General features: G+C 38.3%; 1 protein-coding gene and 1 long non-coding RNA gene across 3 annotated transcripts in view; one reads left to right on the top strand and one right to left on the bottom strand.

Moving 5' to 3' along the window:
* Nucleotides 1-2,123: 2,123 nt before the first annotated feature.
* LOC146560976 (uncharacterized) lies at nt 2,124-4,825 on the bottom strand. The gene is made up of 4 exons (XR_014894826.1): nt 4,350-4,825; nt 3,823-3,975; nt 3,363-3,450; nt 2,124-2,766 (listed from the first exon to the last, which is right to left on the bottom strand). It is a non-coding gene; the product is annotated as an uncharacterized LOC146560976 (long non-coding RNA).
* A 1,445-nt stretch (nt 4,826-6,270) lies between these two features.
* LOC146560975 (VPS10 domain-containing receptor SorCS3-like) overlaps nt 6,271-27,895 on the top strand; it is a 52,218-nt gene continuing 30,593 nt past the window's right edge. Inside the window, exons 1-2 of one of the 2 annotated variants that reach the window (XM_085296624.1) lie at nt 6,271-7,165; nt 24,393-24,460. In XM_085296624.1, the coding sequence (XP_085152750.1) occupies nt 6,470-7,165; nt 24,393-24,460 (764 nt within the window). In that variant the 5' untranslated portion in view covers nt 6,271-6,469. The remainder of the gene's footprint in view (nt 7,166-24,392; nt 24,461-27,895) is intronic. The other variant, XM_085296622.1, reaches the window with a different exon arrangement.

Here is a 27,895-nt window from a genome sequence, read left to right as displayed (position 1 = left end):
GTTGCTCGACGCTGCATGTATAGAGCAGGTAGTGCAACAATAGAAAAATAGTTGCGGGACGGCACTGTGTAGGTTCGTCGTCGTCTTTTTTTTTTTTTTTAAATCGTTGTCATTTGGAAATGAGATCGCACATAAGTATGAATCGAGATCGCGATTTTCTAACAATTAATCGTGCAGCCCTACTCCTGCATCACTATAACAATGATGGTCCAGGATTAACCAGTTCAGTTAGCAGTTCAGTTAGCATTAGCCATGAAGTTAGCTAATGCTATTTAAGAGTAGCTAATGCTATTTAAAACCAACATGGAGCCAACCATACTTGCCAACCTTGAGACCTAAAAAATTAGGGAGACATTGAAAAGGGCTGTTGGGGGTGGGGGGTGGTATACATATATATATGTATACAAAAAACTTGAATTTTACAGTTTTTATTTATCAGATAAAATAAGTTAAATGTCATCGTTATTATTGGCTGGCCAGAAACAGCGGGGGCATCCAAATTCAGAGGCTGCATCCTCCTGAGGACCTCCGCGGTCTGTGGGCCGGGTCCTCTGAAAGCCGGGCAGGCCGGAAGTGAGCGACTGTGCAATTGGACGGTCTAGCCTTCAGAATTACGTCACGAGCTCTCTCGGTGGAGTGAAACTCTGCCGTCTGCTCCTTGCTGTCAAAAATATAACCGGACGCTAGCATAAATTATCGACCATCTCACACTTCTGTTTAATCAGTTTTCTGTTTGATGTTTATTCGGCTGTGTGAAAATCCCGGAGGAACCCTCCCAAGAGATTAATAAAGTTAAATTTAATCTAACCTGATCTAATAACTTTAATCTCATCCAAATCGATTTCTCGCCTGAAAATATATTAAAAGTTTATTTTGCGACCCAGAAAGAGTAATAAGAGTAATATTAAAACTAAGTAGCTGCCGCCATTGTTGGAAACTGGAATTGGCTGGGCCGCGCTATGAATTCTACGATATGGTTTTTCAATTTTGTTGTCTGGGTGAAAAATCAATAGAAATTTGGGAGAATGGTGACTCCAGGAGATTTTCGGGGGGGGGGGGGGGGGGGGGGGGGTACTGAAATTCATGATTCTCCCCAAAAAATCTGGAAGGTTGGCATGTATGGAACCAGCATGAAACTTGGTTGAAACATACATGTCTTTACCACATAGCAAAGCTCCGACATCACAACAACATGATTGGTCAATTGCAGTGCTGATGCTGCAACAACATTATGATGATGATGCAGAAACAACACTGAAAAAAATATGTTGTTGGATTTACTTAATTCAATGGTGGACATTTGTTGCACACAGATGTTTTGCTTTGGCAGCAACTTAAACAATTGAGTTAAATTAACACAATTTATTCATGTTCAATAAACCTGTGCAATTTGTGTTGATAAAATGTGACTTAAACATGTTTTGATGAAGTAATTTGAGCTCTTGGAATATTTTAATCCTTCACAATTTTTTCACTTTATCCCAACACCATTCAATAACTTTTACCCAATACTACTTGGTCACTTAAATACTACATGTTATCTTCAAATTACATTTTGTTATTATATTCTAGTATCAAATACACAATTTTCAAATGGAGGCCTTATAACAGATTGTATTGTTCTCTTCCAAGATGGTTGCTGGCATCCACCAGTAACCTTTAAAAACAACATGTCTAATTTCACTGCATTGACAGTAGGTAAAGAATTAAACTGACATTACTCCTCTACTGAATCTATATAAACCAACAGTTAAATAATGTCAGTTCTTCCGTGTTCTCTGGAATCAATCACAGCAAAGAAATTAGACTGTTTCTTTTGAAAAATGTTACAGGACAATACAAAACATTCTATTTAAGGCCTCTGACGTCAAGATTCAGTTAAACAACAATTATAACTAAACAATTTGAGGAAATGTTAGTTTCCATTAACATTAAATTAGGTTACTGAATTGGCAAACACCTTCCTATTAACATTACCCATTTTACCCCAATAACTAAAGAAATTAGCACTTGCAGGTCAAAACCTTTATTCAAGAGACGCAAAAATAACATTGATACAGTGACTGTCAAAAATTACAGCACTGATCATACTGTGACATCTTGGTTCAAAACAGCATACTTAGAAATATTCAACGTTCTTTACTTCAACTGAATGAAACTGAAAATACCATTTCACACGACCCATATGGGATATTTAGACTGTATAACTGTTCACGCTACATCTCTTCACTAGTAAAAGAAAGAAAAAATACAAACAGAAATTGAAAAATGCTGCCAAACAGACAAACAGAGAACTTGTACAGAGCAAAAGGAAAAACAAACAACAACAACAAAAACAGCTTGTCCTCATGGCAGTTGCAGAGTATATAAAAATGAACCCTGCGATCTGTTCCTGGAATTGAGCTTCAAAAATGCAGCAGAACAAGTGTGAGATTTAAATGTCCTCTCACCTAGAGCTGGTCACCTCACATGCATAACAGTGAGCTTTCCTTGCAGGAGCAGTTTTGTCTTAGTTGTGAGCTTTTCTTGAGAGCTGAGTTGCATCCAACTCCATTACCACCCTTTGAATCACCTCAAAAGTGTAGCAGAGTTGTGATGGGTAACTCATGTTGAAGGAATAAAAAAGGTCCAAACAGCATGGCTACTGCAAAGTTCACGTTATCCAGATCTTGAAGAACAACATCAGAAAAGTCATTGCCTGGTGCATCTCTGGAGACAGATGTTCATTGTGGTTTTCTCAATCTGTGCAGTGGCCTCAGTCAAGTCCTGGTTAAACACAAAACATTTCTTTAAGATTCCTTTTTAAGCTCATCTCTTTTGAATCTACCAGTTCTAATGTTAGAGTAATTTAAACCAATGCAAGCAACATAGTAAATAGCTATAGCCAAAGAGTGGCCTGCCATGCTGCCATTCATGGTCTAACAGAGTTTCTAAGAGAGGGTGAAGAACATAATAATTTCAAATGCTTTACATTAGTTTTTGTTAGAAAGACACCGGCCCATCAGAAATCCAGGTTATGTCACTCAGAAGATGTTAGAATTTAGACTTTCAGCCCCACAATTTGGTTAGCTGTTGGTCAGTTGGTCTTTTTTTTTTTTTTTCAAACAAAAGCTAATGTAAATATTGGTGGGATTTTTCTTTGTTCACTAGAATGACAAATTTAAAGTTTTTTCACACTGATGTGACCCCTAATACAGGGGTGGGGCCTCAAGGGCCGGCGGCCGAGTTCACTACTAGGCCTCATGTGAACTTCAAATTATTAAAGAGGACTACTGGTCCTAACCAGTCCAATGAGGATCAAGTGGATAACTAAATGCATTTTTAAATGTTGCAAAGCCACAATCTACTCATAAAACACTCACCATGAACTCCTGCACCAAGATGTTGCAATTGTCTTTCACACAGATGCGGAGCACTTTGATGAGACTCCCTTTGAGCATTAATGTCATCCTAAAGTATTATAACAAAGAAAACAGAGATTTGTGAACTTTTCAGTAGCACAGAAGAAAATGATCCCAGACAAAAACTCTTGACTTTTTAAACCAGTCAACATGCAACACCAGCATCTACAAAGCAATATCAAAAATTCCTGTTTGACATCAACTTTATGGATATATAGTTTCCAGAACATTTATTTTTAAAAAAAGATAATTTTTTCTCAGTGGGCCAGTAAATGCATGACAAAAAAGAATGGCATCCTTTCAGTGGAATCAGTACTCACAGGTAATAGTTGACTGTTTCAATGGATGCAGCATAAAAATCTTTTACTGACCTAATGCAATACATATACACTTTGTAGTTAAAGAATTTTAAAGTTCTTACTGTCATAATGGCAGCTACATCCTTTAGCTTTGTGCCCTGTTCCCCCAATCACTTTGCAAACACTTTCAGCAGACTGTCAGAGAGAAACTCAGCTCCGTCAGAAACCTTGACTGTAAAGGCATGGTTGGGATGCACTGGAATGCTGCATTTTATCTGAAATAACATTTTGAAATTTTGAAATAACAGCAGGCACTGTGCTTGGTTAATCAGTAATGTTTTGTTGAATAAAAACTGTGTTTCCAGATCTTATGGGATTAAAAAAAATCCAAAGATGTTTGTTTCTGATTTGCAACCCAAGAACCCACAAGTTACAACCTCATTTTAGTTCAAGTGTGCATTAATGTGAGTCCAGTAATCACCTTTCTGACAATACATACAGGTATAAGTTAAACCTATGGCAGATTTTGGATTTCTCAGTTGTTTTAATAGGGTGGTCTATTTGTGTATGCATGCACCTAATAATTATACAAAACCTATTATAATTAAGTTACAGAAACCTTAAGCGAAAATAGAATATACTTTCTTACCATAACACCTTGAACCCACAATCCATCAGCTGACTCCTGGTGAAATGCAGAATAGATGTGGTCTCTCAATGTGCATCAACAAAAACAAAAACAAAAACAAAAGGACAGCAGGTGAGGGCAGGAGGGGTAGGGATGTAAGCTAGCATAATGCCGCTAATGATATTAGCTAAAGCTGTTCAATGTCCAAAATCTCACTAACACCACGGTGCAGTAAATACACAATGTAACTGAAGAGTCAGTTGGCAAATCTATTCACACAGAAAACCAAATTATGTTATGAGTGCCTCATAATTAGGTTTAATGTGATATTACGGCTCTTGTGCCAAAGACAAATTCAAATGAAAAAGCGCCAATTCTTTGATAACAGATAAAACAGCAAATAAGCTAACGGCTCTTTTTTAGCATGTTACATGGCGACACTCTAGACGTTTAACTACATTTGGCTGAAATATGGTAAATATTAATTCAAAAAATCAAGACATACCAAAAACGTAGAGTTGGCTACTCGACTTGACTGAGATGGATGCCTTTTTTGAACCACGATCCAAAGCCCGCGAGATGAAATCACGCGTGGTTTCACGAGATTTAACGTTGCTATCTTATTGACTTACTTCACCTGAACATGATATGAACAATTTAATACACCCTTTCTGCATATCATGTAGTTTTTACACTATATAGTTACATTTATCTTTAAAACATGAGGTAATTGTGTTAAATACATGCAAGATGCTTACATAAATCCAAGAGATGGCCAGTCCCTTTTTTTCAGTGAAGACCAACATGGAGATACACCTTTTATTAGTCTATTACTTTAGGACTAATTAGCCAATGTGTGTTTCACCACTCAAATGTAGGTTACTAGGAAACCTTCCTAAATAGCACAACTTATCACTCCATCCTTTCATCCATATAATGTAACTTCTGGCTTAAAAATCAAATATGGTGCCAGCCAAAATCCTAATGTTAAGGTTTCAAAATGCAGAGATCAAAGCTAAGGGTGACGTCACAGTGTGTACTTTTAGGCTTGCTTGTGCAACTGTGAATGGACTTATGCACTCAAAATAGCACAAACAAGTATTTCAGGAGTACTTTTTAAAATATTGACACACAATTTCAAGAACTGACAGACAGCTCAGTCAGCAGGAAGTTGGAATTGCCTTTTCGGGATTCATTTAGCTGCACTAATTGAAACTAATACCTTTTAAATTGCATATTGATTTGGAGGAAACTCAGTTTTCAAATGTACACTCTAAAAATGACGGAATAATAAAAACTGTCGAAGTGCTAAGATTGAAAGAGCTACTTGATCCTTCTTGCCTCAGTGGGAACACAAGTCATGAAGATGGTGCCAAACATATCATTATATGACTTCAAAGCTCTTCTTCTATCCTGGGCTGTTGTGCAGTAGAAGGCCTGAGGCACACCGTGTCTGTGGCGTAATTGGAAAAAAAAGTTACAGTGTCAACAGACAAAGAAAGGTAGATAATTCCGAATCTCTGCTGCAATGCATTTTAGAATGATATCAGTCATGGATGTTTATCAGAAAGTCCATCTGAATTTCCCCCAAACGCACCCTTACTCTCGCGCGTGCACATTTGACAAGTGAATCCGGTGTTGATTGATGCAAGCAAATGATGTTTTTTTTCCCTGCCATTTCAAAGGCAAAACGTTGCCACAGAATGAACAGGGTACTGCAAAGCACAAATTACTTTTGCTGTCAACAGCTCTGAGTCATTCAAGCTCTGTTTTGGACAAATTGCACAGGTTTAGGCAACATAAAGAGTCTAAGATGTTACTGAATAAAACACAATAGAATTGTGGAATAATTTCGAAATGATTTCGGGTGATTACAGCGTTATAAATGTTTTCTTTCTTCAAACGTCCTCATGAACAATGAGCTCCAACCGTTCCCGCAGTCACTCACCGTCGGTGCGTTTGTCTGATGCGCAGCGCCTCCCAAACTGGTCCCTCACTTTGACAAATTCTTGGACGTGAGCGGGTCTCCTGAATGGCTTCTTGCTCATAAAGATGATGCCTTGAATATTTTAGAAGTTGAACAGCTCTGCCGCTCTCTGTATTTTCCCCCCACTGGTGGACTGTCAGTTTGGAAGACCACAATGGCACTTTGGTCATTTTGGGGGTTTTCTCTTTTGGCTTTGGTGTTGCTCTGCCCCTTTCACCCCAAGTTTGTGGCTCGCGCGGAAATAAGTTTTTCCACAAAACTCGACAGATTTTATCGACTGGATGTAACGCCACTGGATGCACGTGTGGCCAGAAAATCGGCGGAAATCAAAGTCTCACTGAAAATCGACAATAACACGAAAGTTTTTAGCGCGTATGAAACAAACACAGCCGGGGCTTTGAAACGAAACCATGGTCAGCAAGTGTGGAATGAAACACAGAGTGGAAATGAGGCACCGATCGACATCAAAACAAACTATAGCAGCGGTCTCAACATTCCCGATAAAAAGTATGATAACATTTTCGAGGACAAAGAAGGACGATTCAAAGCGAATATAATGTTAGAAAATACATTTTCTGCCGGAAGAAAGAAGGCAAAGAGGAGTGTGGGCGCAACATACAACGAAAACGTGGATAGGAGTATAAGTGGAGAAGCGTATTCAAGAGAGAGATTCGTGCAAACTGTCCAAGGTGTTTCCAGCGCAAGACCCGAGTATCGGCGCAGCGGAGAGGAAGCAAGAGTGTCAAACCCGAGACAGAACGAACCTCACCTGGACACTTCTACTTTTGCTCTGTCGGGAGACTCGGCACACAACCAGGCTATGGTGCACTGGTCCGGGCACAACAGCAGCGTAAGTTTCAGTTTTACAAAAATACACTTTATCATATTTTTAAAGGTGTAAAGAACATAAAAATGCCCCACACACTGGTGATATTTAACTTTGTTTCTACCTGATATAGACGTTTTTATTATTCAGTCGATGCGCATCAATCTGTCACATTTTTACGCACAGCTGATTCCGTGCGCACAAAAAGATTTCGTTCCTGCAAATAAATTCCACTCTAACAAAGCATTTAACTTGGAGCATTTAACCACAATTGTGTTTTCTTTTATTACCTATAAAGAGATTATTAGTGTTTGCGCATTGCGCGCCTGTTTGCTTGGACGCCAGATGGATATAAGTGTGCACTTGGAGGATTCCCTCGTGTTTTTTCAAACAGTAATGGAATCGGTTATCTCAACAAACTGTTCGCCACCTGAACTTTAAAATAACAGTTAACCCCTTAGGTAAATTTGATGTGACAGTGCCGTGGGAAGGTGCAGGCTGTTTGGCAGCAATCAAAACACATTAATAATTTATGAAATAATCAAGTAATGCCTTCCAGGAAGGTGTAGTAGCTACAATTAAAAAGGATTGTGTCCAACCTGGCCCTTTATGTGATGCTGATGAGACACTATCTGACATTTTTGGCAAGTTGAACATGCTTTTGTCACTGACATTTACTCACACTTAGCTGATACTTGTTCAATTGCCCGTCTAAATACTGTATTGCAGTATGATACACTTCAACACGTCTTGATGGGACTATGCACAATTTAAATGGATGACAAGACATTGCAGTAAACATCCAGATTGCCCGCATCACAGTCACACACCCTTACAAACACACACATCCACATCCTCACAAACGTGCACATAGACGCACAAATGCACACACACACCTACACCACAGCTAAATGCACATGCACTTTTTTTTTTACCATAACAAAGACAAAGCCATGGAGATTTTATCTCTCTTTACATATCCACCATGCAAAAATGTTTTCAACTAGCAGCATTTATCAGGAACAAAGATCTTTAAACTACAAACAGCCTTGTTCAAAAGAAATGAGCTGCTCTGCATTTTTTACTTCAGGTAATTTGAGTCACCTTAGTCTGCTGGGCAAACGGGTGTGCGGCTGAAACATTAGTCTGAGACCACATCTAAAGATCCCTGTGTCCCAGAAAAAATGCAAATATTCATGTGTTATCCCAAAATGCAGACATATTTCACTTGGTGAATTATATTATTTTGCATGTTCCTGATAAGCGTTTTCTTATCTGGTGCAATTTCTTTTGTGGTGTATGTCATAACATAAGAGGCATCACAGACGTTGGTCATTGAAGAAGGTCCTGAAATATAACTAATAATAACGTTGATTCATGGATTGCTATGTGAAATATGCTTCTGGTCTGAGATGTCTTCACCAACGATGGCCTTTGCTACTGCAGGACACTGTTCACTGGATTATCGCTGATGGGGTTGTCACTGCAGCTGTCAACATTTGAGATTTATACAGTCTGAACTCCTTTCCATGGTCCCAAAAGTACGACTGAAACAGTAGAGTTTAGATTGATGGCATTTTATGACTAGATGTTATAGCTCAGGCTATATTAGATGTAAATGACTGATAATAAATCCAATCTTACAGGGACATTTGAAGGAAAATTACTTCATTTCTGTGGTGTGGGGTAGTTCGATCAAATATTCACCTCAAGACTTTGCCTGTGATCTGACCAAGATGTAAAATTCCACAGGGAGTAAAATGAAAAAGATGTAGAAGGTGATGGTGAAAACTCCAGCGGGGTATCCTCAGAGTACAGATTTGATAAAGAATTTTATTGCATAAAACCCCAAAATCTGTCCACAAATCAGTCTCTCAACTATTATTAGATTTCAGTGATTGTCTGAGACATCAAAGCCTAAGTCATAGCTCTCTGGTCTCTGATTTTAGGAGAGATAACATTGATTGGAGTCGACCATGGGAATAAAACATGTACTAATTCCCTTTGAAATGAATGGTTCTTAGCTACATGTATCGATTGGCTGTGCATGTTTCTTACTCCTTAAGTCTGTGCTGAATGTGAATGGGGATGGTGATAAAAAAGATTCATGATTTGTAATGATGTGTGCCATAAAAACAGAAAATAAACTAATTAAAAACACTAATAAATACACTTGGCTGTTGATGGTCCTATATGGCAAATCAATATTTCAGTCTTCTCCTCACATGGGTGTTCAAGCTATTGGTAATCTTTCTAAACAGCCATTGCACCACATCCTACACTCAAGGGATGCAGAGAGCCCCCTCTCTACCCCACTGAAGGCAAAAGTCTTAGTGTGCAAGCCAGCTGGTGATCATGGAGTTATTGGCAGCCAAATGATTTTAGTCTCCTGATTGACCAAGCTCCTCACAGATAGCTGACCAAACTAGGACACTGTGTTGAAGCTGCAGACAGTAATGAGTATCTTTATTGACTTCACTTCGTCTGAGCATTTGCTTCAGAAATTATACTGTGTGTCATTGTAAATAAAGTAAATATATACCATGACAATAAGGAGCTGGTCATCTCTATGAAGCTACTGTTAAAAACTTGCTTTAGGACGGGCCATGCTCCCACTGGGCACCTTTGGACTTGTTAAGCTCTTATTTTATTTATTTATTTATTTATTTATTTATTTATTTGGGGGGGGGGATTGTTTCTTGTGAGGTGGCAAGGCTCAAGTCAATCTGTCAGCTCTGTAACATCATCGTCCATTGCAGCGGCTGATTGGGAATCAGACTGGCCTCCTGAGTCATGCTGTACGCATGCCTAACCAGAGAAAGGCCGTTATTGTTGCACATAATCTTATCAGAATAAATAGACAATAAAAAGGAGGAAATGGCATGGCCCTTGGGGACACCTGTGTTTAAAACTGGTTCATTAGATAGACAGCCATTCCATTTAACATGCCAAAGCTGGTTGCATGGGAGCTCCTTGATCCATAAAATCAAATGTAATGGGTTCCCAATTCACAGGGGAGTTTGACTGGAGTTTGGTGCTGTTACAGTATGATGAAAAGTGTATTAAAAAGCCGCCACTGGTGAGGTTCTCAGATAAAATAAAGAGGAAAGTTATAATGTGTCTTTTAAAATTTTCTCATAACTTGCAACATTTCACTTTCCTATTGTACACAAACAAGAGAACTTTTCTGCTTTTGCAGTTCTAGTTTCATGCAAAATTCCTCTATTAAAAAAAACATTACGATACTCAGTCAAAGAGACAGATAAAAGGCCTGTTTTTCATGAACTTTTCATCATCCTGCCCCCGATTGCTAGCTAAGGGGATTTTGATCCATTGAACGTTTGATGAAAATCAAAGTTGTCTGTTGTTCTCACATTTAAGTACAAATTATTTCCCTCCTGTGGTACACTTTGTATTATAATATTGGCAGCACTTCAATCTTTAATTTGTACTTAATATTTTCTTTCAATTATGTCTCTTTTTTCATTTTTTTCCTACTAATTGATTTTAACATAGATGGTATATTTAGAGTTTTAAAATGCACAAAAAAGAGAGAATAAAATTCAACATAAAAGAGTTTTTCGAACAGCCGTTTTTGTCCTTTACCTGCTTGTCCCTTGAGGTGTCAACACCACACGGCTGTTCATTAATCCCGCCCGTCTCAAGTCTTTAGGGGTGTGCTGTCCACTGATGTGATTGTAAGATGGTGATAGAAACTGCACCAGTCTTGTTGGCTGTGTAAAAAGAGACCCGTCTAGTTCCCACTGAAATACTGAGCCACTGGTTGTGACCAGAGCGTGTGACACAGTTACCTGGTTACTATGGTTTATGGTTTACTTGTACTGATGGCACAGAGCTTCTAGTTTATTGGAGATTGTTGTTGTGGAGCTATAAATAAAAGGTAATTAGATCCAAGTCCAGCTATTTCCCATGGTATTAAGACCGGTTAATAATGCCACATTTATGAGCTATTGACCATATTCCATTTTCCTCTGATGCCATCCTCTGCATTATTGCATAGAAAATGTGCTGCTGTGTTGTAAAAAAGAATATTGTGAGAATGTTCCTGGAACTAGTGATTAAATATGAGTAACACTTAGACTAAGTAACTACTCTAAAAGAGTACAAGGAAAACATAAATGGGGGGAAAAAGGCGAAATTGAACACAATTTAATGCACCAAGTTAAAAATTGTCAAGAAAAAAAGCCCTACATTATTTTCATTTGAGAATCTTTTTTTAAAATCACATTAACCACATCTTATTTTCCTGTTGAGTGATGGCCACAACCACTTAGCAGTCATCTAGCTGACTTATTACACATCCCTAGGTTTAATTTGTATTAACAAAGGGAATAAAACTCATTCCAGATCGGTAGAGAGCTGAAATGACACTGGCTAGTATAAATCCAGAGAGACATCATGACATTTTGCAAGGTAAAAAATATTTAATTTAGCTTCTCTTAGTATACCTGCATACAAGTACTTTGCCAGCCTGTGCAGAGGACTGCTTTGATGGCTTGAATCAAATTATCAGCATAGAAGTGCTTGTGCTACTGTTCAACCCAGCAAAAACCCATTGAAAACATACTGAAGATGACTTTGCCAAATTTCTAAACAATGTTAAAATGTGACCTCTAATCAACAGAAAATGTTCAGGAGGATAAACATGAATTCAAGTCCAGCAATAGACTGAAACAAATTACTTTTGATCTTTTACCTTTAAACCAACTTTAGACATAAAGGGTTCTCTTTTTAAAGATCATGACAGTCGTTTAGTCCAAATTTAGTCAAAAAAGCAATCTCCATGGACAACTTAGGCTGGGTGAGATAAATCCACAGTAATTATAAATGCAAAGCATGTCCGTAACAACTCATAACAATTACTGAAAGATAGCATTAAATTGCAGTGACAATGAAAAGATTTTCAGGAGTATTATCATCTGTAAAAATGTTTTGTTGTTGTTTTTTCCCTTTTTAAAACTTGTTATTTTGGATAGCACATTTCTGTTACTGTTCTGTGTGGAGTTTGCATGCTCTTTCTGTGCCCTTTGGCATTGTCTCCAACTGTCCAGAGATATGCATTATAGGTTAATGGTGTTTAATGAGTGTGTATGTAACTCTTGGTCTGCTGTGACAGGCACATTAGCCAACAAAGCTATGTTAGCTAAAACAGCTATGTTACTTATGCTGTAGTCACACCATGGAAAACGGTGGTTGGATACTACGGCATGATCAAAATTATTGCCAGCGTGTGCAATGAACGTGCAAGCTCATTATCTTTAAAATGGTTGCTTTAAACACAAAGGATTGGATCCGGATCACTTGCAGCTGGCTGCTGTTTTCAGAGTGATTTTGGTGTGTCAAGATGGTGCAATAAAAAAAACAGCAATATAATGGAGTCAGTCAGCAATCACTTGTGATAATATGGTGATTAATTGGGATAAATAAGGCAAAAAAATATTCTTAAATTGTCCTCTGTTGCAAAGTTGTTGTTGTCTGGATACACAGAAATTCACATTAAACAGAAATTCACATTCACTACTTAGTGATTGCAGACCACCACTGTTCGGAGACTGGTCGCCTTCTACCAGGTAACTTGTGCAGTTGCCTTGCAATCAAAAGTGTTCTCTAGCTGCAAACAGGTATGTTAGCTAATGTTAATGATAGAAAATGGCTCTCAAGTAAAGATCAAGGCCTTTTTAAGCACCTAACCATCCCCATACTTCAGAACATCTATGATTATGGCTGTGGTTGGAGCTCTGCCCTCTATTAGAGGCAGATTGATATTTGGCACACACACAAAAAAAAAAAAACCTTACAATTTCTCAGGGTTGGATGGGCAATTTTTAAACATTTCTGGAGAAAAAGGCAGCATTCGCATTGTTATTTCCTTTTGTCTCAGTTTATTTTATAGCGCACAGGCTACAAGTCTCTACCTCGATGTAGTAATAATTCATTGAAATCCCAGTTTTTACTCCACAAATGACATGAATGTGTGCCCCCTTTTTTTTCATGAATCATTTGTGCTCAGGGACCATAATGCATCACATCAACATATCCTCTCAGCACTTCCTCAGCACTCAGAATTTAAATTTGCCTCACAAAGTGCATTTTAAGCAGCAAATAAAGGCCTGCCATCAGTTGTATGTTCAAGCACACTGTCATTACTTGATTTGACCTCGCTCTCTCGTTATTTGTGCAAGACTAACACATGCACACGTTTTATTTTTCAGCTTTAATCAAAGAGACAAAGCGGGTGCAGAATCATACTTGACAGGTTTGCATGTGATTAATTAGCTTTAATAACTGCAGTGAGGTAGATATAACTGTGATTAGGTTATAAAAGCAAATTTATGCGTTTTCTGATTGGAGAAAATCATAAAATTGATATTCAGATTGGGAGACAAATTTATTAATTAACATAGAGACCGAGCTAACACAAACTGTGCCTTTTTAAAACTTTGTATGTCTAAAGGTCAAGGCTAATTTAGTCTTCAGTTTTATTCTTCTTGATACACAAAACAAGTTTGATCAAACTGTGCGTTGGGAATTGCTGGGATTTGCAGCAGCATATTACCAGAAGAAACACAGACGGTACTATCACGTTTAAAGATGACTGGGATTGCTCAGGTGGCACTCAGCTTAAATAATAGCTTGACTTGGCTGGTTACAGTGACAGGAATGCATTAGTTGCAGGAGGAAAACGTTTTTTTCCCGATCAAGCGAGATGCAAAGGACCCAACCCTTGAGCGCCACACACACTGTGCAATCAATGGAGATGATGGAAAACTTCCAAACACAAAATGACACATTTAGAAAACAGAGTACTCTCTCAATTGGTTTCCTGTAACAAATCATTTTAAATGACGCCTTGCTTTTGCAAAGAAAAAAACCAACAAAAAAAAGTGACTTATTGTCAAATTCGGAAGCTGTATAAATGGGCAAATAAATATGGATCAAAATAATGGCAGAAATGGTGACAAGACTTGACAGGATCTACACATCATTTATGTGAGTTAATGATTGTATTTGAACACATTTGAACTGCCATCATTATAAATGTCTGTGAATGAGACTAAATTATTTTAATAGCTAAATAAAATCTAATTATGTTCTAGCTTTACTATGGTGATCATTTCACATCCTCTGAAGCCAAAGCAAACAACTTGTAAGCCCTGATTTCTTACGATGATTTTGACACACACTTATAATTAAACAGTGCTGTTCAGAATGTTTAAATGACCATCTTTAATTTATAATCCTATCCATTTCTGTCTTTTTTTTTTGCTTCTTTTAATGGCTTAATTTGCCGCCCAGAAGTAATGGAAATTTTATTATATTGGTTGTATGTAGCTCTACTCTTGCTGCAGCAACAAGAAAAGTAGTTGAGAATGTAACAATAGGTCTTTGGTTTGAATTGGCTAGCTCAGGCTTTTCTGTGTGGAGTTTGCATGCTCTCTCTGTGCCTGTGGCATTGTCTACAACAGTCCAGAGATGTGCATTATAGGTTAACTGGAGATTCTAAATTGGCCATAGATGTGTGGCTGAAGGCTGTTGTGTTGTGGTGAAATTATGGCTCACAGGTGGTAGCACATTTGCAGTCTGCTGGTAACTGTGGACTGCCCATCTACCTGCAGAGAACATCTATACTCAGATGGAGGCAGAATCAAGCCTGTGGGCTACTCTTGGTTGTGGTGTTTTTTTTGGTCCATCAGCCAGCCACAGAGAAGAGCAAAGTTATCATATAGAAAGAGCTGAAGTGAAGCAGTGTGTTAAAAACAGTGAAAAAAAAAAAAAAAAGGAGCTGCTCACTGCAGCTGCTGTCTGTAGTTTTCATACTGTATTTTTTGATCTTTGATTGGGATTTTGGCACTTCTCTCCTTCTTGCTGAACTACACCGTGGGTCTCTTTCCTGCCAAATCATAAACTTTCAACAAATGCACAGTGGCATCCACATTCAGCAAAGTGCACTTGGGATTCTGGAGGACTGAAGGGGAGCACATTTGCATTGGCTGAAAACCTTTCTCTATAGCCTCTCTGTAGGCAAATACCTCAGCATGTGGACACAATCACAGTACTGTAAATAAAGCATTATTCCTGCAACAAACTAACTCTCTCCTGTGACAACCCACTGTAACCTTGCATATGAGGAAGAAAATGACTGGATGGATGCATTTATACATGGCCAACATAATAGGCAAAACTGCCACTATGTTGAACCTTATGTTTATTTATAAATTGGTAGTGTGCTTTGAAACAGAAATAATACACATCACATGGTTTTAGTCACCAGCATGAGAAGAATTGTTAACCTATCTGTCAGCTCACAAAATGTTGACACTTTGAAATGACAATACATTGACCACACAATTCATTCTTTTCTTACAATGTACAAAATATGTACAAAATATCTACATGTTGCAATCAAAGCATGCTAAAACCTTTGCGTGGTGATAAACAGGCAGCTCCTTGTTAGTTTTGATGTTAGGAAAAAATGCTGTTCTTGGATTTTAGTTTTAGAAAAACCACCAGTCAAATCACCAGTGATTTGAATATCTCACTTGTTTACTCTGTTAACAGTTATCAGAGACTATGGCTATGATTAGGGGGTTTCAAACTGTTTGTATTGTCTATCAGAAAAGCCCAGTCTCTGGTGTCAAAGTCCTGCGCTTTGAACATCCAGATTCACGAGCCAATACTAAAAAGAAATTATTGTAAAACACCCGAAGTTTTCTCTACGGAAGAAACTGTTTTGGCTTACCTCGAGTGTTACACTCCACGGCTGAATATGGATGCAATTTTTAAAAAAGAGCAACGGGTTGATCTTTTGTTTTATTAACATAATTATTCTCAAATGAACTGGAAACAACATTTGGCGCTGAAACCCACCGAGCTCATCCCCCTGTCAGTCTTTATCATAATAATGAGGAGAAGGGCCTGATTTGCTAGACTGTATTTACAACTTTTTGTCAGGGTAAATATAAGCCAAATTAACACAAGATATTTACAACTAAACAGCTCAAACTATATTTGTACTGTACTGTATTACAAGCACTTCGGTACAGTATTTGTACAGGCAAAAAAAAATAGGAAAGAAGAAAAAGAGGAACATAGCACATTACTTTCTGGAAAAGAACTTTCCTATCAAACATGATCTTGGCAGGACTTTATTCCTTAAAAAGTATCATTGGCAAAGAAAACGCGTAGTGTATGCATTTAATTTTTATTAAAACTAATGTTTACCAGTTTACTCTCTTTGCATTATGAAAAATGCAAATAAGCAAGAGGGGAAGAAAGACAAAATTATATGTGGGACACATTTAGCTCACGAGCTGAGTCTCAGCACTTTTGGCAGTGAAGGGGGTCATTTTAGGTGGAGGGCTTCTCTCTTCCAAAATCTCAATTTGGACTAACTACCGCCTTTGGCTCTAGCTCAGACCCCTCCAGGCAGAAGCTGAGCCATTAGGAGCCAAAGCTGTGAGAGAACAGAAGACACTGGAAGAAATGCCTAGATGGCATTAGACTGTACAAAGTTCTCCAAAATGAAAATAGTAGTTTTGATTTTGGGGGAACTTTTCATTTAGTATTACATTTTATATTACCATATTTCATCTAATAATCATATTAATCGTCAGACTTGGTTGTTTTCTGTGGCTTAATGAATAAGATGATAATGCACAGACAACATGCAACTGTACCTTCAACCTATGAACTCTAAATCTGAGCAATCAAGAGAAGCACATGCCAAAACCCTGTAAGAGAAAAATGCAAATATCAGGGTTTTTTTTTTTTTTTTTTTTGGCTCTCTACACCACTTACAATGCATCAAATTAATTTTAGATTGCATGGGATGGGACTAAAACTTTGTTAAACGTGTCGAAACATTTAAATGACTTCTAAAATTGCAATCAAATCTGTCCTTGAATGCTGTGTTCCTTGTTTTCCACCTTTTTAGAGGAAACCACAGTGCATCGTGGCATAACAACATCAAACATAAGGAAGAAAAAACCATGACAGTTTATATTTTCATATCCAGTCCATTAAACGTATTTCAATGACTTCTTACCCCAAACTTTCTTTTAAAAAAAAGATTGAAGCAGATCTATCACAACCTTTTATCTTATTAAGGACAAACAGCACAGTTTATTGTGTATTGTTGTTAGCAAGAAAAAAAGTACAACATGTTCACAAAATCTCCTCACAATAGAGCTGCATTGAAGTGAAACCCTTTTATATTCTGCCCATTTCATTCATTTCCCCCTTCTTAATGGACTGAATTGATTGGTGAAACCTCTCAAGCTCGAAGCATCAGGGTTACATGACCAAAGCTCAAAAGTCTAGTGGATAAGCAAACATAGAAACAGCAGACTAATGCACAAGGGACATTTTGCGGGGGTTTACTTGATGAAAGCATCATCCCCTGGAGTATGTTTTCCCCCACAAAAGTACAAACAATCAATTTGGTGCACAATTAAGATGAGGACAGAGTAAGGCCTCTCTTGGACCTCACAATTTTTCTTAAAAGACATTTGTCTCTACTAAGTGCTCTACTTTGGAGATGTCCTCCCAGAGCCACAATCAAGATGTTGTGTTTTTCTTCCCTCCACCCACTTGCAGTGCATCTTGATTTTGCCCTCATTGCTGTCAAGCCTTAAAGAAATTTATGCAAATTTGCAACCAATACTGTATTTCTTTTCTCTGCAGGTGTTTGCATCAGATAATTTCTAATGGATGCATGAATATATTAATCTTTAATCTTAGCCAAAAAAAAAGGAAAACGTTTTATGACTACTTTGTTGAATCTGTTGTGGAACAAAAGAGATGAGCTCATTTTGATACACAGATGACTTACTACAACTACACTGGTAGTCCCATTTGGCTCAACAAAAGACACAAAACAGCAATATTTTTTCTTGTGCTTTGATGGAGGTCTTTCCCCCCCACAAAGCACAGGAGATGAATGTTAAAAGCGATAGTCTGCAGCAAACCTGAAATGTGCTCAGTGTAGGTAGGAGATCAAGGATATTAATTAGGTAGTTGACTTAAAGAAAGCAGTCTTTGTCAAATTACTCAAATTACTCTTTGTTGCCCTTGGCTTTTGTCTTTATTTCCTTAATGAAGTTGAGAATCTAATGAGCTTAACAACAAATGAAACAGACTTTATTTTTATGTCTTCAAGATTGCATTTGCCTGAACAGGAATGGAGTGGAGTTAGGTAGAGCAGAGAGTTCCAGCTTGCTGTATTCACCAGTTTTTGGTGTTTGATAATAGCCTGAATGCATTAGGGGGTCTCTGTGGATCATCAATATTGGTTAGATATGGCTCACCCCAAGGTGTTGTACATTTTTCACCTCTTTCAAACCACTTCCATTGCTTCTTATTTGAAAGAGCATAGAGAGTGCCTGTGGATGGGGTGACACGGGTATGAAATTATGTAAATGCTGAATGGGATTTTGTAAAAGCTAGGCATAGCTTACCCAGGCTCCATTTGCAGAAATAATAGAATAGAACAGACTAGAATAGAATACAATAGAGTACCCTTATTGTTCACATCAGTCACAAATCAATTTATAATTAAGAAAAATACTGATAATTATCAGCACACTTTCATACATATATAGTACATACATAAAACTTCAGTATAACCAAAATACACTGCAGTATCTTGTTGTTCAGTATACTTATTGTTTTTGGCACAAATGATTCCCTTATAGAGCATTTTACTAGCTCGAGGCTTCCTAGAACATCGACCTGAGGGCATCAGTTCAAAATCAGAATGACGAGGGTGTTCTCAGTCAGCAACAATAGATCAGGCTTTTCATTATGATACAGCTTATTTTATATTTGTTGTCAACCAGTGATTTTTTTCACCAGTTCTCACCTTTCTTGGATTTCTCTCTTTGCATGTCGTCTATTTTGCTGGAGTAACCTTTCTGCTATGGCTTGAATGATCCAGAATTTTTGGGACCAGCACCACCTGGTTCAAACAACTACAACATGAGACTTAAAACTACAACGATACTAATACATTTTTAGCATAAAGGCATATATCTATCTATTTGCTTGTGAAAAAGCTAAGCACTAACTGTTTCTATCTGTTGCTTGCTGCTGAGCTGCTGTGCAGGAGTGTGTTGGAGGTTTTTCACTGTAAACAGCTGCCCACTGCTGCCAAAAACGGTGCTTTGAGAGCTGTGAAACAAAACAGAAAAGTTGCGTGGTGTTGGACACTGAGCTGATACTTGTTATAAATCTCTATGTGTTGTTGTTCTATGAAAATATTCTTCCCTTGCTCAAAAAAATCACCTAAAACACTTAATGAATGAAATATTTAAGTTGAAAATCTTCAATGACACACACTTTGTTGAGCACAAAATAAGGTAAAAATGGTGAGTAATAGCCAAATCAGGAAGTCAAATGAAATCATGGCTCTTGACATTGTAGGGTAAAATATTACATAGAAAGAGAGAAACCCGATTATTCCCTATGACAAGCACTTTGTGTCAGTGTGGGGGGAAAAATCCAGTTTTAACAGGAAGAAACCTCAGGCAGAGCAAACCTCAGGCGGAGCAAACCTCAGGCGGAGCAAAGCTCAGCGACGGCAGCCATCTGCCTCGACCGGTTGGACTGAGGCGAAAGAGACGAGTGAAAAAATGAGTGAAAAAAAAGGAAAAAAATCACCAAACTCTCCAACGTTGACGTCATTCCTAAACGACCTCAAACCCAGTCTGACGCTTCTCAAGTCTGCACTGTCATATTACTTATTACAGCTGGACACATGAAAAGCTCTTAGAGAAGACTGTACACATGTATCTACTCGCATGCCAGTTAAGGCAAGGCTTGTCAGATTATGTCTTACTCAGTCACTTGATGGATTCAAAAACCACTTTTACTCTTTTGGGAGATCACAAAACTGACCTCCTGACAGCTGTCAGAGAGAGGTGGCATATTTTGGTTTTAAAATAAAATATCTAATGCATGAAAATAATTCCATTAGTGTTGAAATATTCCAGTGAGTTGTTAGACGTTTGTGGCTCAGATAGACGGGGGTCACTCCCAGGAGATGGCTCGCTCACTGTATGAATGTTTACCCTGCAGTACAATATACAAAGCTTATGTGTATTCATGAAAATGTAAATGTGTGTCATTGTAGCAGTGAACTTTGCAGAGGCTAAAGGTAAGTAACAAAATAGAGATATGTCAGTGCTTCGGTGAGCATCAGCCGCTAGCTGAGTTATTACAATGAACCTTACATCACTCACTGGTATCAACTTTGGGGGTCCCTTGGAAATTAATTTAGCTCCTTGTTGTCCCCTCTAGTTATGTTCAAAAACAGCACCAGATCCACATGAAAGTGGATTCATTTCTCGCATTTCTAAAGATTGTTTCTGCTTCCCGCGATGTGTTACTCCTGAGCAGAAAAATAACAGTCTGGAGGTGTGATGTTTAGAGTAAGGGTTCCTTTGCTTCCCTTGACTACCCAATTAGGCAGAAACAATATTTGAGGGGTGCCAGCCTAATTATGCTTTACTTGGGGCTGAATAAGCAACAGGTTCCATTTGAAGCTTGGTGCTAGAAATCACAAAATAACTGTGTTGATGTGCAGTAACAGTCTATTTTATTTTATTTTATTAATAGCCATTTTTCAGTACAGTACAAAGAGATGATTCATACCTAAATTGCGAGTTGTGTAGAAAATATTCTGCCCACCAACTATGTTCAGATGCCTCTCATGTCCCACTGAAGCACATTCAAATTTGACCATTTCGCTTAAAACAAAAGTCGGATTGATATGGAATTTGTAGAGACATGATTCAGTCCACAGGCTGTCATTGCATATGCTGTCTGGCCTGCACAGATGTGCAAGTTGAATGCGTAGGCAGGGTTTTTCCTGAGCAGAGAAATTTTTGGTGGCATCCAAAGATGCATTATTTCAATTGCGGAAAATGAACTTTTGATCTGATGAGATGAGGACCAGGTCTGTGAACACTCGCAGTACATTGCTGTCTTCGAACCTTTTCTGATTCAGGCAATAACGTGGTAGGACAGAGTCAGTCTGCTATCAGTCTGCTTTAAGTTTGAGATTGAATGTGGTTAAGTTGGGAGCGTTAAGTCTGTTGCCATCTACAGACACAGATATTGACATTCACAGACACTCCTCACATTCAGACTCCACCAAGAACCTCATAGTTGTGAAACTTCAGAAATCGCTCCACAAATAGTGACATAGTTGCTGCAGGATGGCTGCAGGATCAGCAAAAATTACAAAGACACTCAGTAACCTTGCTTTTATGTAGGAATATAAACAAAAAATATCTAAACAATCGACTCAAGTAGTTAGTTGAGTTGAGTGCTCCATTGCAAAGAGATGCTTTGCAGACGAGTTGAGCTTATCCGTGCATTACTAAGATTGATTGCATCATGTGAGCTATTTCCAAACTTTCACTAATCTGTCTGAAAGTCATTGCAGTACATCTGAGTCGGGCCATGATTGTCACCTTGTAATCAAAAACGGTCACCCAACCCAGAGGTTGACGGTGTTGCACGCTCAACGTCTGAGCAAACAGCTGGCTGCTACTACATGCAATCGGCTTCTGACAGCAAAAAAACTGAACGAAATCACAAAGTAACCCACTGATTTTTCCAAGTTGAAATGAGGTTTCTGACCTATTTCTATTTTAGAGTGACTAAACCATTAGGCAGGAAAAACTCTGGTGGATCTGTTCGCTGCTAAGTCTTTTGAATTAAGCTAAAAAAAATAATCACAATTAAATTATGGCTTTTAACACTTGTTGCCATGGAGGCTGTTTACTCAGTCATCTAAGAGTTCAAATCTTTGGCAAAAACGACCTGTCTGTGTGTGCCTTTTAATGTTTTCTTTTTCCTCTGTCGCCAAACGAAAAATGCTGGATTAAAAATAAAGAAAGTAATTGGAGAGTCTGTTCTATAAGGAAGAAAGAAACAAATGAGGTGAGATTGAATGAAAGAAAGAAAAGAGGAAGCAAAGAAGGAAAAAACTGCGACAAGAATAGAATGTTAGGATAAAAGGATGACTAAACCCAACTCCTCAGAGGGTGAGAGCCAATCTGAAAAATGATTGGTTGACTTTCCCGGGGCAAAGCTCTCTTTGCTCACATCAATAAAACATAAACATGAATAAATGCACTGCTTTTGGCCTTCCAGGGTCCTTACTTAATTTCATGTATGCAAGTGAGCAATGATATGCATGGAGAATTGTATTTACCTAGAAGGCTCAAAATAATTCTGGAAGCCATTTTGTGTTTGTTTGTTCCTGGTATTTACATAAATGCAAGGCTGCACCACAAACTCACAGAATTTCGTGTTTAATGCACCTTCATTCTCATACTTTAAGTCACACATCTGGTGTGCAAGTCATGTGCTGTCCCTACTGGTCTCGGCATTTGCATGTATAGTAGTTGCTCCCTATTGACTTGAGTCACAGATGCACAGCCTATCAATAACGCTGAAGATGTGGGAACGTGCAGTCTACAGTGATATACTCTTGATGTATCCACTTAGGGACAAATCATCCAAACAGTCAGCTGCCTCACTAGTCTGTTGGTCCCTGAGGTAGATCTTCACTGACCCATTTCAGTGGGTCAGCTTTTGTTAATGAGCCAACCACACAAACACGTTGACAACAGTTAAGGGAGAGCTCCTAATGGCAATTACAGCTTGGGTGCAGAGAGGCTTTTCGTTATCAAGTTTTGCCATTTGGGGCTATTTTTATCAAGGTTATTTTACATCACCAGCTACATTTATGTACATTTGGTTCATTTGGAATTCACGTGCAAGACAGCAGAAATGATTGAAACCCACGAAACTGTGAACATCTAATCGTTGTTCACTCGATTCGTTTGCTGTGCTGGATGTTTGAATGCTGGTGGTTAAGAATGAACTGCTCTAGTTCTGACACTGATAAAATCAAATCCAGATTCAATTTACCTCGTAGTATTTATAATATCCCGTGACACAGATTCATTGTTGTTAGCAAAAGAGAACTGAAGAGACAAACGATCAACAGTTTGGCTCAGTTTTTCCTCTTGTATCTATTTTTCAAAGCAGGCAATTAGGACTAACATCACAGCCATTTAACTAAGTCTGCGCTCCAAATTGATTCTGACTCCAGCGTTGGACCTTGCAGACATGGTGCATTTAGTTATGCAAATGCTTATCTCACTGTGTGATTGGTTAATTAACCTGCAATGCAGATAGTCCCAGCCATGCACAGTGGCCATTTGATGGCTAAATTGTGGGTCAATTGGGTTTTAACATTTTCAAAGCAGACTTAGATACGTGTCATTGTTCCTCTGAGTCTTGTGTGGCTTTTTACGGTTTAATGAGTCGTTCCATGGGTCCCATAAGGTTAATACTTTAAACTCACTGTAATTGAGCTTTTGACCTATCTTTCATGGCTTTTTTTAAATAAAATCACAATATTATGTCATCTTTCTAGTCTTTGATTGTAATTATCTACCATTCCTTCTCCCACAATTCATACAGCACCCCAAGCTCTCTACCCTACCCCTCTTTCTATCCTGAGTTATGAGCATCCCCACGGGAAGTCATTTATAATGCCATTGGAGTGACAATAATGCGTTTGCACACCATTTCACTCTGCCCTCTGTGCCTTGACAGGCTTTTATGGGCCGCATTTTTGTTTCCCCAGAAACACATTGTCCAACCATCCCCAGAGAACAAATGTTCCACCTAAACTGGAACTGGACGTCTTCCAATGAGTAAAAAGAGTAAAATAACAACATGTAACATCAGCATTTGAGATTTGTTGGTGCTTTTGCAGCCAAGGTACTTAAATGTTTTGAAGGTAAAAGCAAAGCTGAAGTTTAAAAAAAAAGGAAATGAGAGAGGATGGTGCATTGCAGCCACTGACTGCATTTCTTTTCATTGTTCACTGAACAATTATGTTCAGAGTTTTCTGTCATGTAGGTATCATTCCACATGAGATACAGACACAACTCTTGACAGCCTTCATGGATTTCTTTTTTCAGATCCTGCCACTAGTCGACTGACATTTCCTGACAACATGAGGATCACTTGTCATTGGGCTAACATACTGTATGAGCCTGATATTTATTAGCAAAGAAAAGTAGCGGACATGTTGTATTTATTCCAAGTCATTAGGTGGAGACAGATAATGTGCGCTGCCGAGCCAAAGGTTTTTAATGCAGATCTTGACTTGTAATTAAATATGTCTGTTGTGGTTACGTTGCAGGTGATCCTGATCTTGACTAAACTCTATGACTTCAATCTGGGGGGTGTTACCGAGAGCTCACTCTGGAGGTAAGTTTTCCTTTTTTAATCTCTGCTATCTTTTCCTTTGCATACCAATATTAAGGTTGCGGTATCACTGCAGGAATTTTATAAAAATGCAAAATCACAAGCCAAGAACAACAACAATAATATATTCATCGAGTGCTGGATACTGTAAGCATGATTTATAGTGTTCTCCCTTGCTAGGATACGAACAATCAAGTTTCACTCGAAGCCAATATGAAGTATGTTTTAATAAAGCATCTTGAAGTACCATCCTCTTTTTGCTTGCTGGAGTTCCATAAATAACACAACTAGCACCACAACAACCTTTTAAAGAAGGCCCAACCTATTTTCTGTCCATCATCAGCAGGACTATTTCTGAAAGATAAACCTTAAGAATGATCTGAGGGATTCTCTGTTTGGATCTGTGGTGCTTTTCCTCTGACCTAGAAACTTTGTGATGGAGTTTTTGATTGATTGTCATCTGTAACCTTTTGTTTCAGAAGCAATTGACATGCAATTGCTGCTATATAGCCGTAGTAATTTCATTCAGTATGTATTGAGAGGTGAGTTACAGTGCCCTGTCAGGTCATAAATAAGAATGGAATTCATTAAGGATTATACCATAGAGCCCAATCCAGCCTCTGATATGCCTTTTCTCTCACCTCTGCCATAGCCTGCAGAGAACTCATTTCATTCTGAAATACACGTGAAAAAGAGACCATCAGTCCGCCAAGCATAGAGTTTCAAATTAATATCTGTTTCACCAGAGGCGGCACTAAGATTTACACCCGACTTGACACATTTTGAAATCCCATATTGTGTACAGGAGGTCTTCCATCATCAAGGTGTCTGCTTAACAATGGCACCACAAGTAAATTAGAGTGTTCCTCCGGGGATGCACAAAGGTTCTTAGTATAAGTATTAGAAAAGCAGAGATTTGAATGTTATGAAAAGAAAAGGGAGTAAATGATTTCTGTGATAACACAATAAATGATTTATGACTACAGCTGCAGGCCTCTGTTGGTGGCAAGACGCAGTGTTCGGATCAACGGATGACTTACAGAAGCCATCTAAACACGCATCAAGTGCCTTTTGTGTTTTGAGACGCCTGCCGCTCCTGCCCAAGAAACATCACAATATAGTAACATCGTTTAAGAGGCTTACTTCCACCACTGCAATCAAAGAGCGATATGCCAGCTGAAAGCAGTACTTAAGCACAAATACAAATGCGTTTAGGGTAAGGCTTTGAAAACAATGTCAACAGCAAACGGAACGATTCAAGTTAATGCACAGACAATGATAGCAGACACTGGGTGTCTATCCAATTATACAGTGAAATTACATTTGGAGGCACTCAGGTAAAACTGAAGCTTGGTTTGGCCGTTTGTGCTGAGGAGAAATATGAGAACCAAGATGATGAACACATCTGCCCCTTTTTGTGGATAGCAGTTTTGTGCAAGTGTCTTTACATGCAACAGATCTAAATTTCTGATTGCGTTTAAATACAGCTGGTTGTTATTTACATTTATTTTAAAATCTGTCTCATTAAATTTTTAATATTAAAAGAAAACACTGCTTTTCTCAGGCTGTACTGGGATACTCATACTCATAGAGCGGGGATAGCTCAGTAGGTAGAGTGGTGGCCCCATGATCGGAAGGTCGGGGGTTTGAATCCACTGAACGGCTACCCTGTGGTACCCCTGAGCAAGGTACTGTCCTTACACACTACTCCCTGTTCTACAGCCCAATGGTTGCCCACCACTTTACTGCGTGAATGGGTTAAATACAGAGAGGAATTTCCCCACAAGGATCAATTAAACATAGATTATTTTTATACACTCTGCTTTAGCTCCTGTTCCTTTTAAACTACCTTTCAGGAAGGATTGGTCTGATTGGTCAGTTAGCTAGTCCAAAGCAAGGTAACACTGGGTTACATGTAAAACTGTCGCCTGTAAACAAAAAGGTTTAGCTTAACCAATAAATTTACATGTAAATTAAAAAAAACACAGCATCACTGCTGTTTGTAGCTTGCTGCTACAATTCTTTTAGATGCACCGAGTAGCAGGTTAAAAAAATTGCTTCAAAATAATGTTGTGCATTGGTCTAAATTGGCTGTGTTCGTGTCACTGTTTTATGTACATTCTGTAGCTTTATTGGGAATTCAGCAAAGTACAACATGCAAGTGCAAAGAGATTTGCAGAGAAACAAATGCATAAAACAATAATGTTAACCACACTAGCTGTGCACAGTGCTAGCACTTATAAGGATTTTCTTATTGTTGCGGGGAGATTGCCACCAAAATAAAAGTAATCCAGTGACTTTTTATTTCTTGCATTGTTGGGTATGCATGTGTTCAGCAGCAACAGATAATTCAGAGTGTTTTGTCCATTTTGTTTGAGGGTGTGCCAAACTTGCCTCCATGTGGGCAGTATAACAGTCTGCTGTGTAGTGGCACAGATAAGTAAGAGAAGAAAATCCTGAACTACAAGTGTTTCAAACCGTTCAGAAGCACTATTTTCCATGGGAGGGAATAACTACATTTGTCCTCTCTTACTTTGAAAACCTTTTACATTTACAAAAAAATGCCATGTAACAGACTAAAGGGTTAGAGGAGAAACTCAAAAAGCATAATGTGAGCACTTTAAGTTTTCCCTACTGAAAAGAAAACCTAATGAAAGAGGATGAAACTAAATATCTAAATCAGTTGAAAGCACAGAGAATAAAAGGCAATTCTGGCTCTAATTTAAGATTAAAAGCTATATGAAAGGGGATTTCATCACAGCACTTGAAAGGAAGTCTTCAAAATTCCTTCCTCACAGCCTTCAATGTACAAACAGTATGAAAGGAGAGTTATTACTCTTATACTGTAAGCTTGCAATGTGTCCATTACGCAGAATAATGTTGTATTCAAGGACTGTAGTCATGCTGGATGATTTAGCCCTTCAACAACAAAGAGCATATTCTATATTTACTGATTAACATTTTCCATTACATACCTGGACTTCATTAATTGATTCCGTACCTGGTTTTATTACATGTCAGTGTATCGTTTAAATCAGCTTGCAGAGACTTGTTTGACATGCAGGGAATTGATGTTTAGTCTGCATGATGTCTTTGTCAGAGTTAAATTATTTCTGTTGCAGATTTCTGTGAGAACTGCCTGATTATTATCCCAACTTTTCACTGCAGAAATCTGCCAGACTTGGCTCTCATAAATCATATTCCTTCTTTTGACGTTCATGTTATCTTGTTGGTTGTCAAAAAGCTTTAAAGTGTGAGCTTTCCTTAATGATTTCGAACGCGCGAGTCTTCAAATTAGCCCCGGTGTGAAATATACACCATCTTACAGCGATGACAAATTTCCTGATAAAATCCCCAAAACGCTAAATGTATCTTGTGGAATTTTCTCATAAAAATAATTTTCTAACATTTGATATTATTCACCAAAGTACAGTCTTG

The sequence above is a fragment of the Mchenga conophoros genome, linkage group LG13 (genome assembly GCF_057382185.1).
Source record: "Mchenga conophoros isolate Kocher_MC1m ecotype Shallow Benthic linkage group LG13, M_conophoros_male_GT1.1, whole genome shotgun sequence".
NCBI lineage: Eukaryota > Metazoa > Chordata > Actinopteri > Cichliformes > Cichlidae > Mchenga > Mchenga conophoros.
Note: the sequence above shows the minus strand (reverse complement) of the source record. Positions and strands in the feature narration are given on the sequence as shown.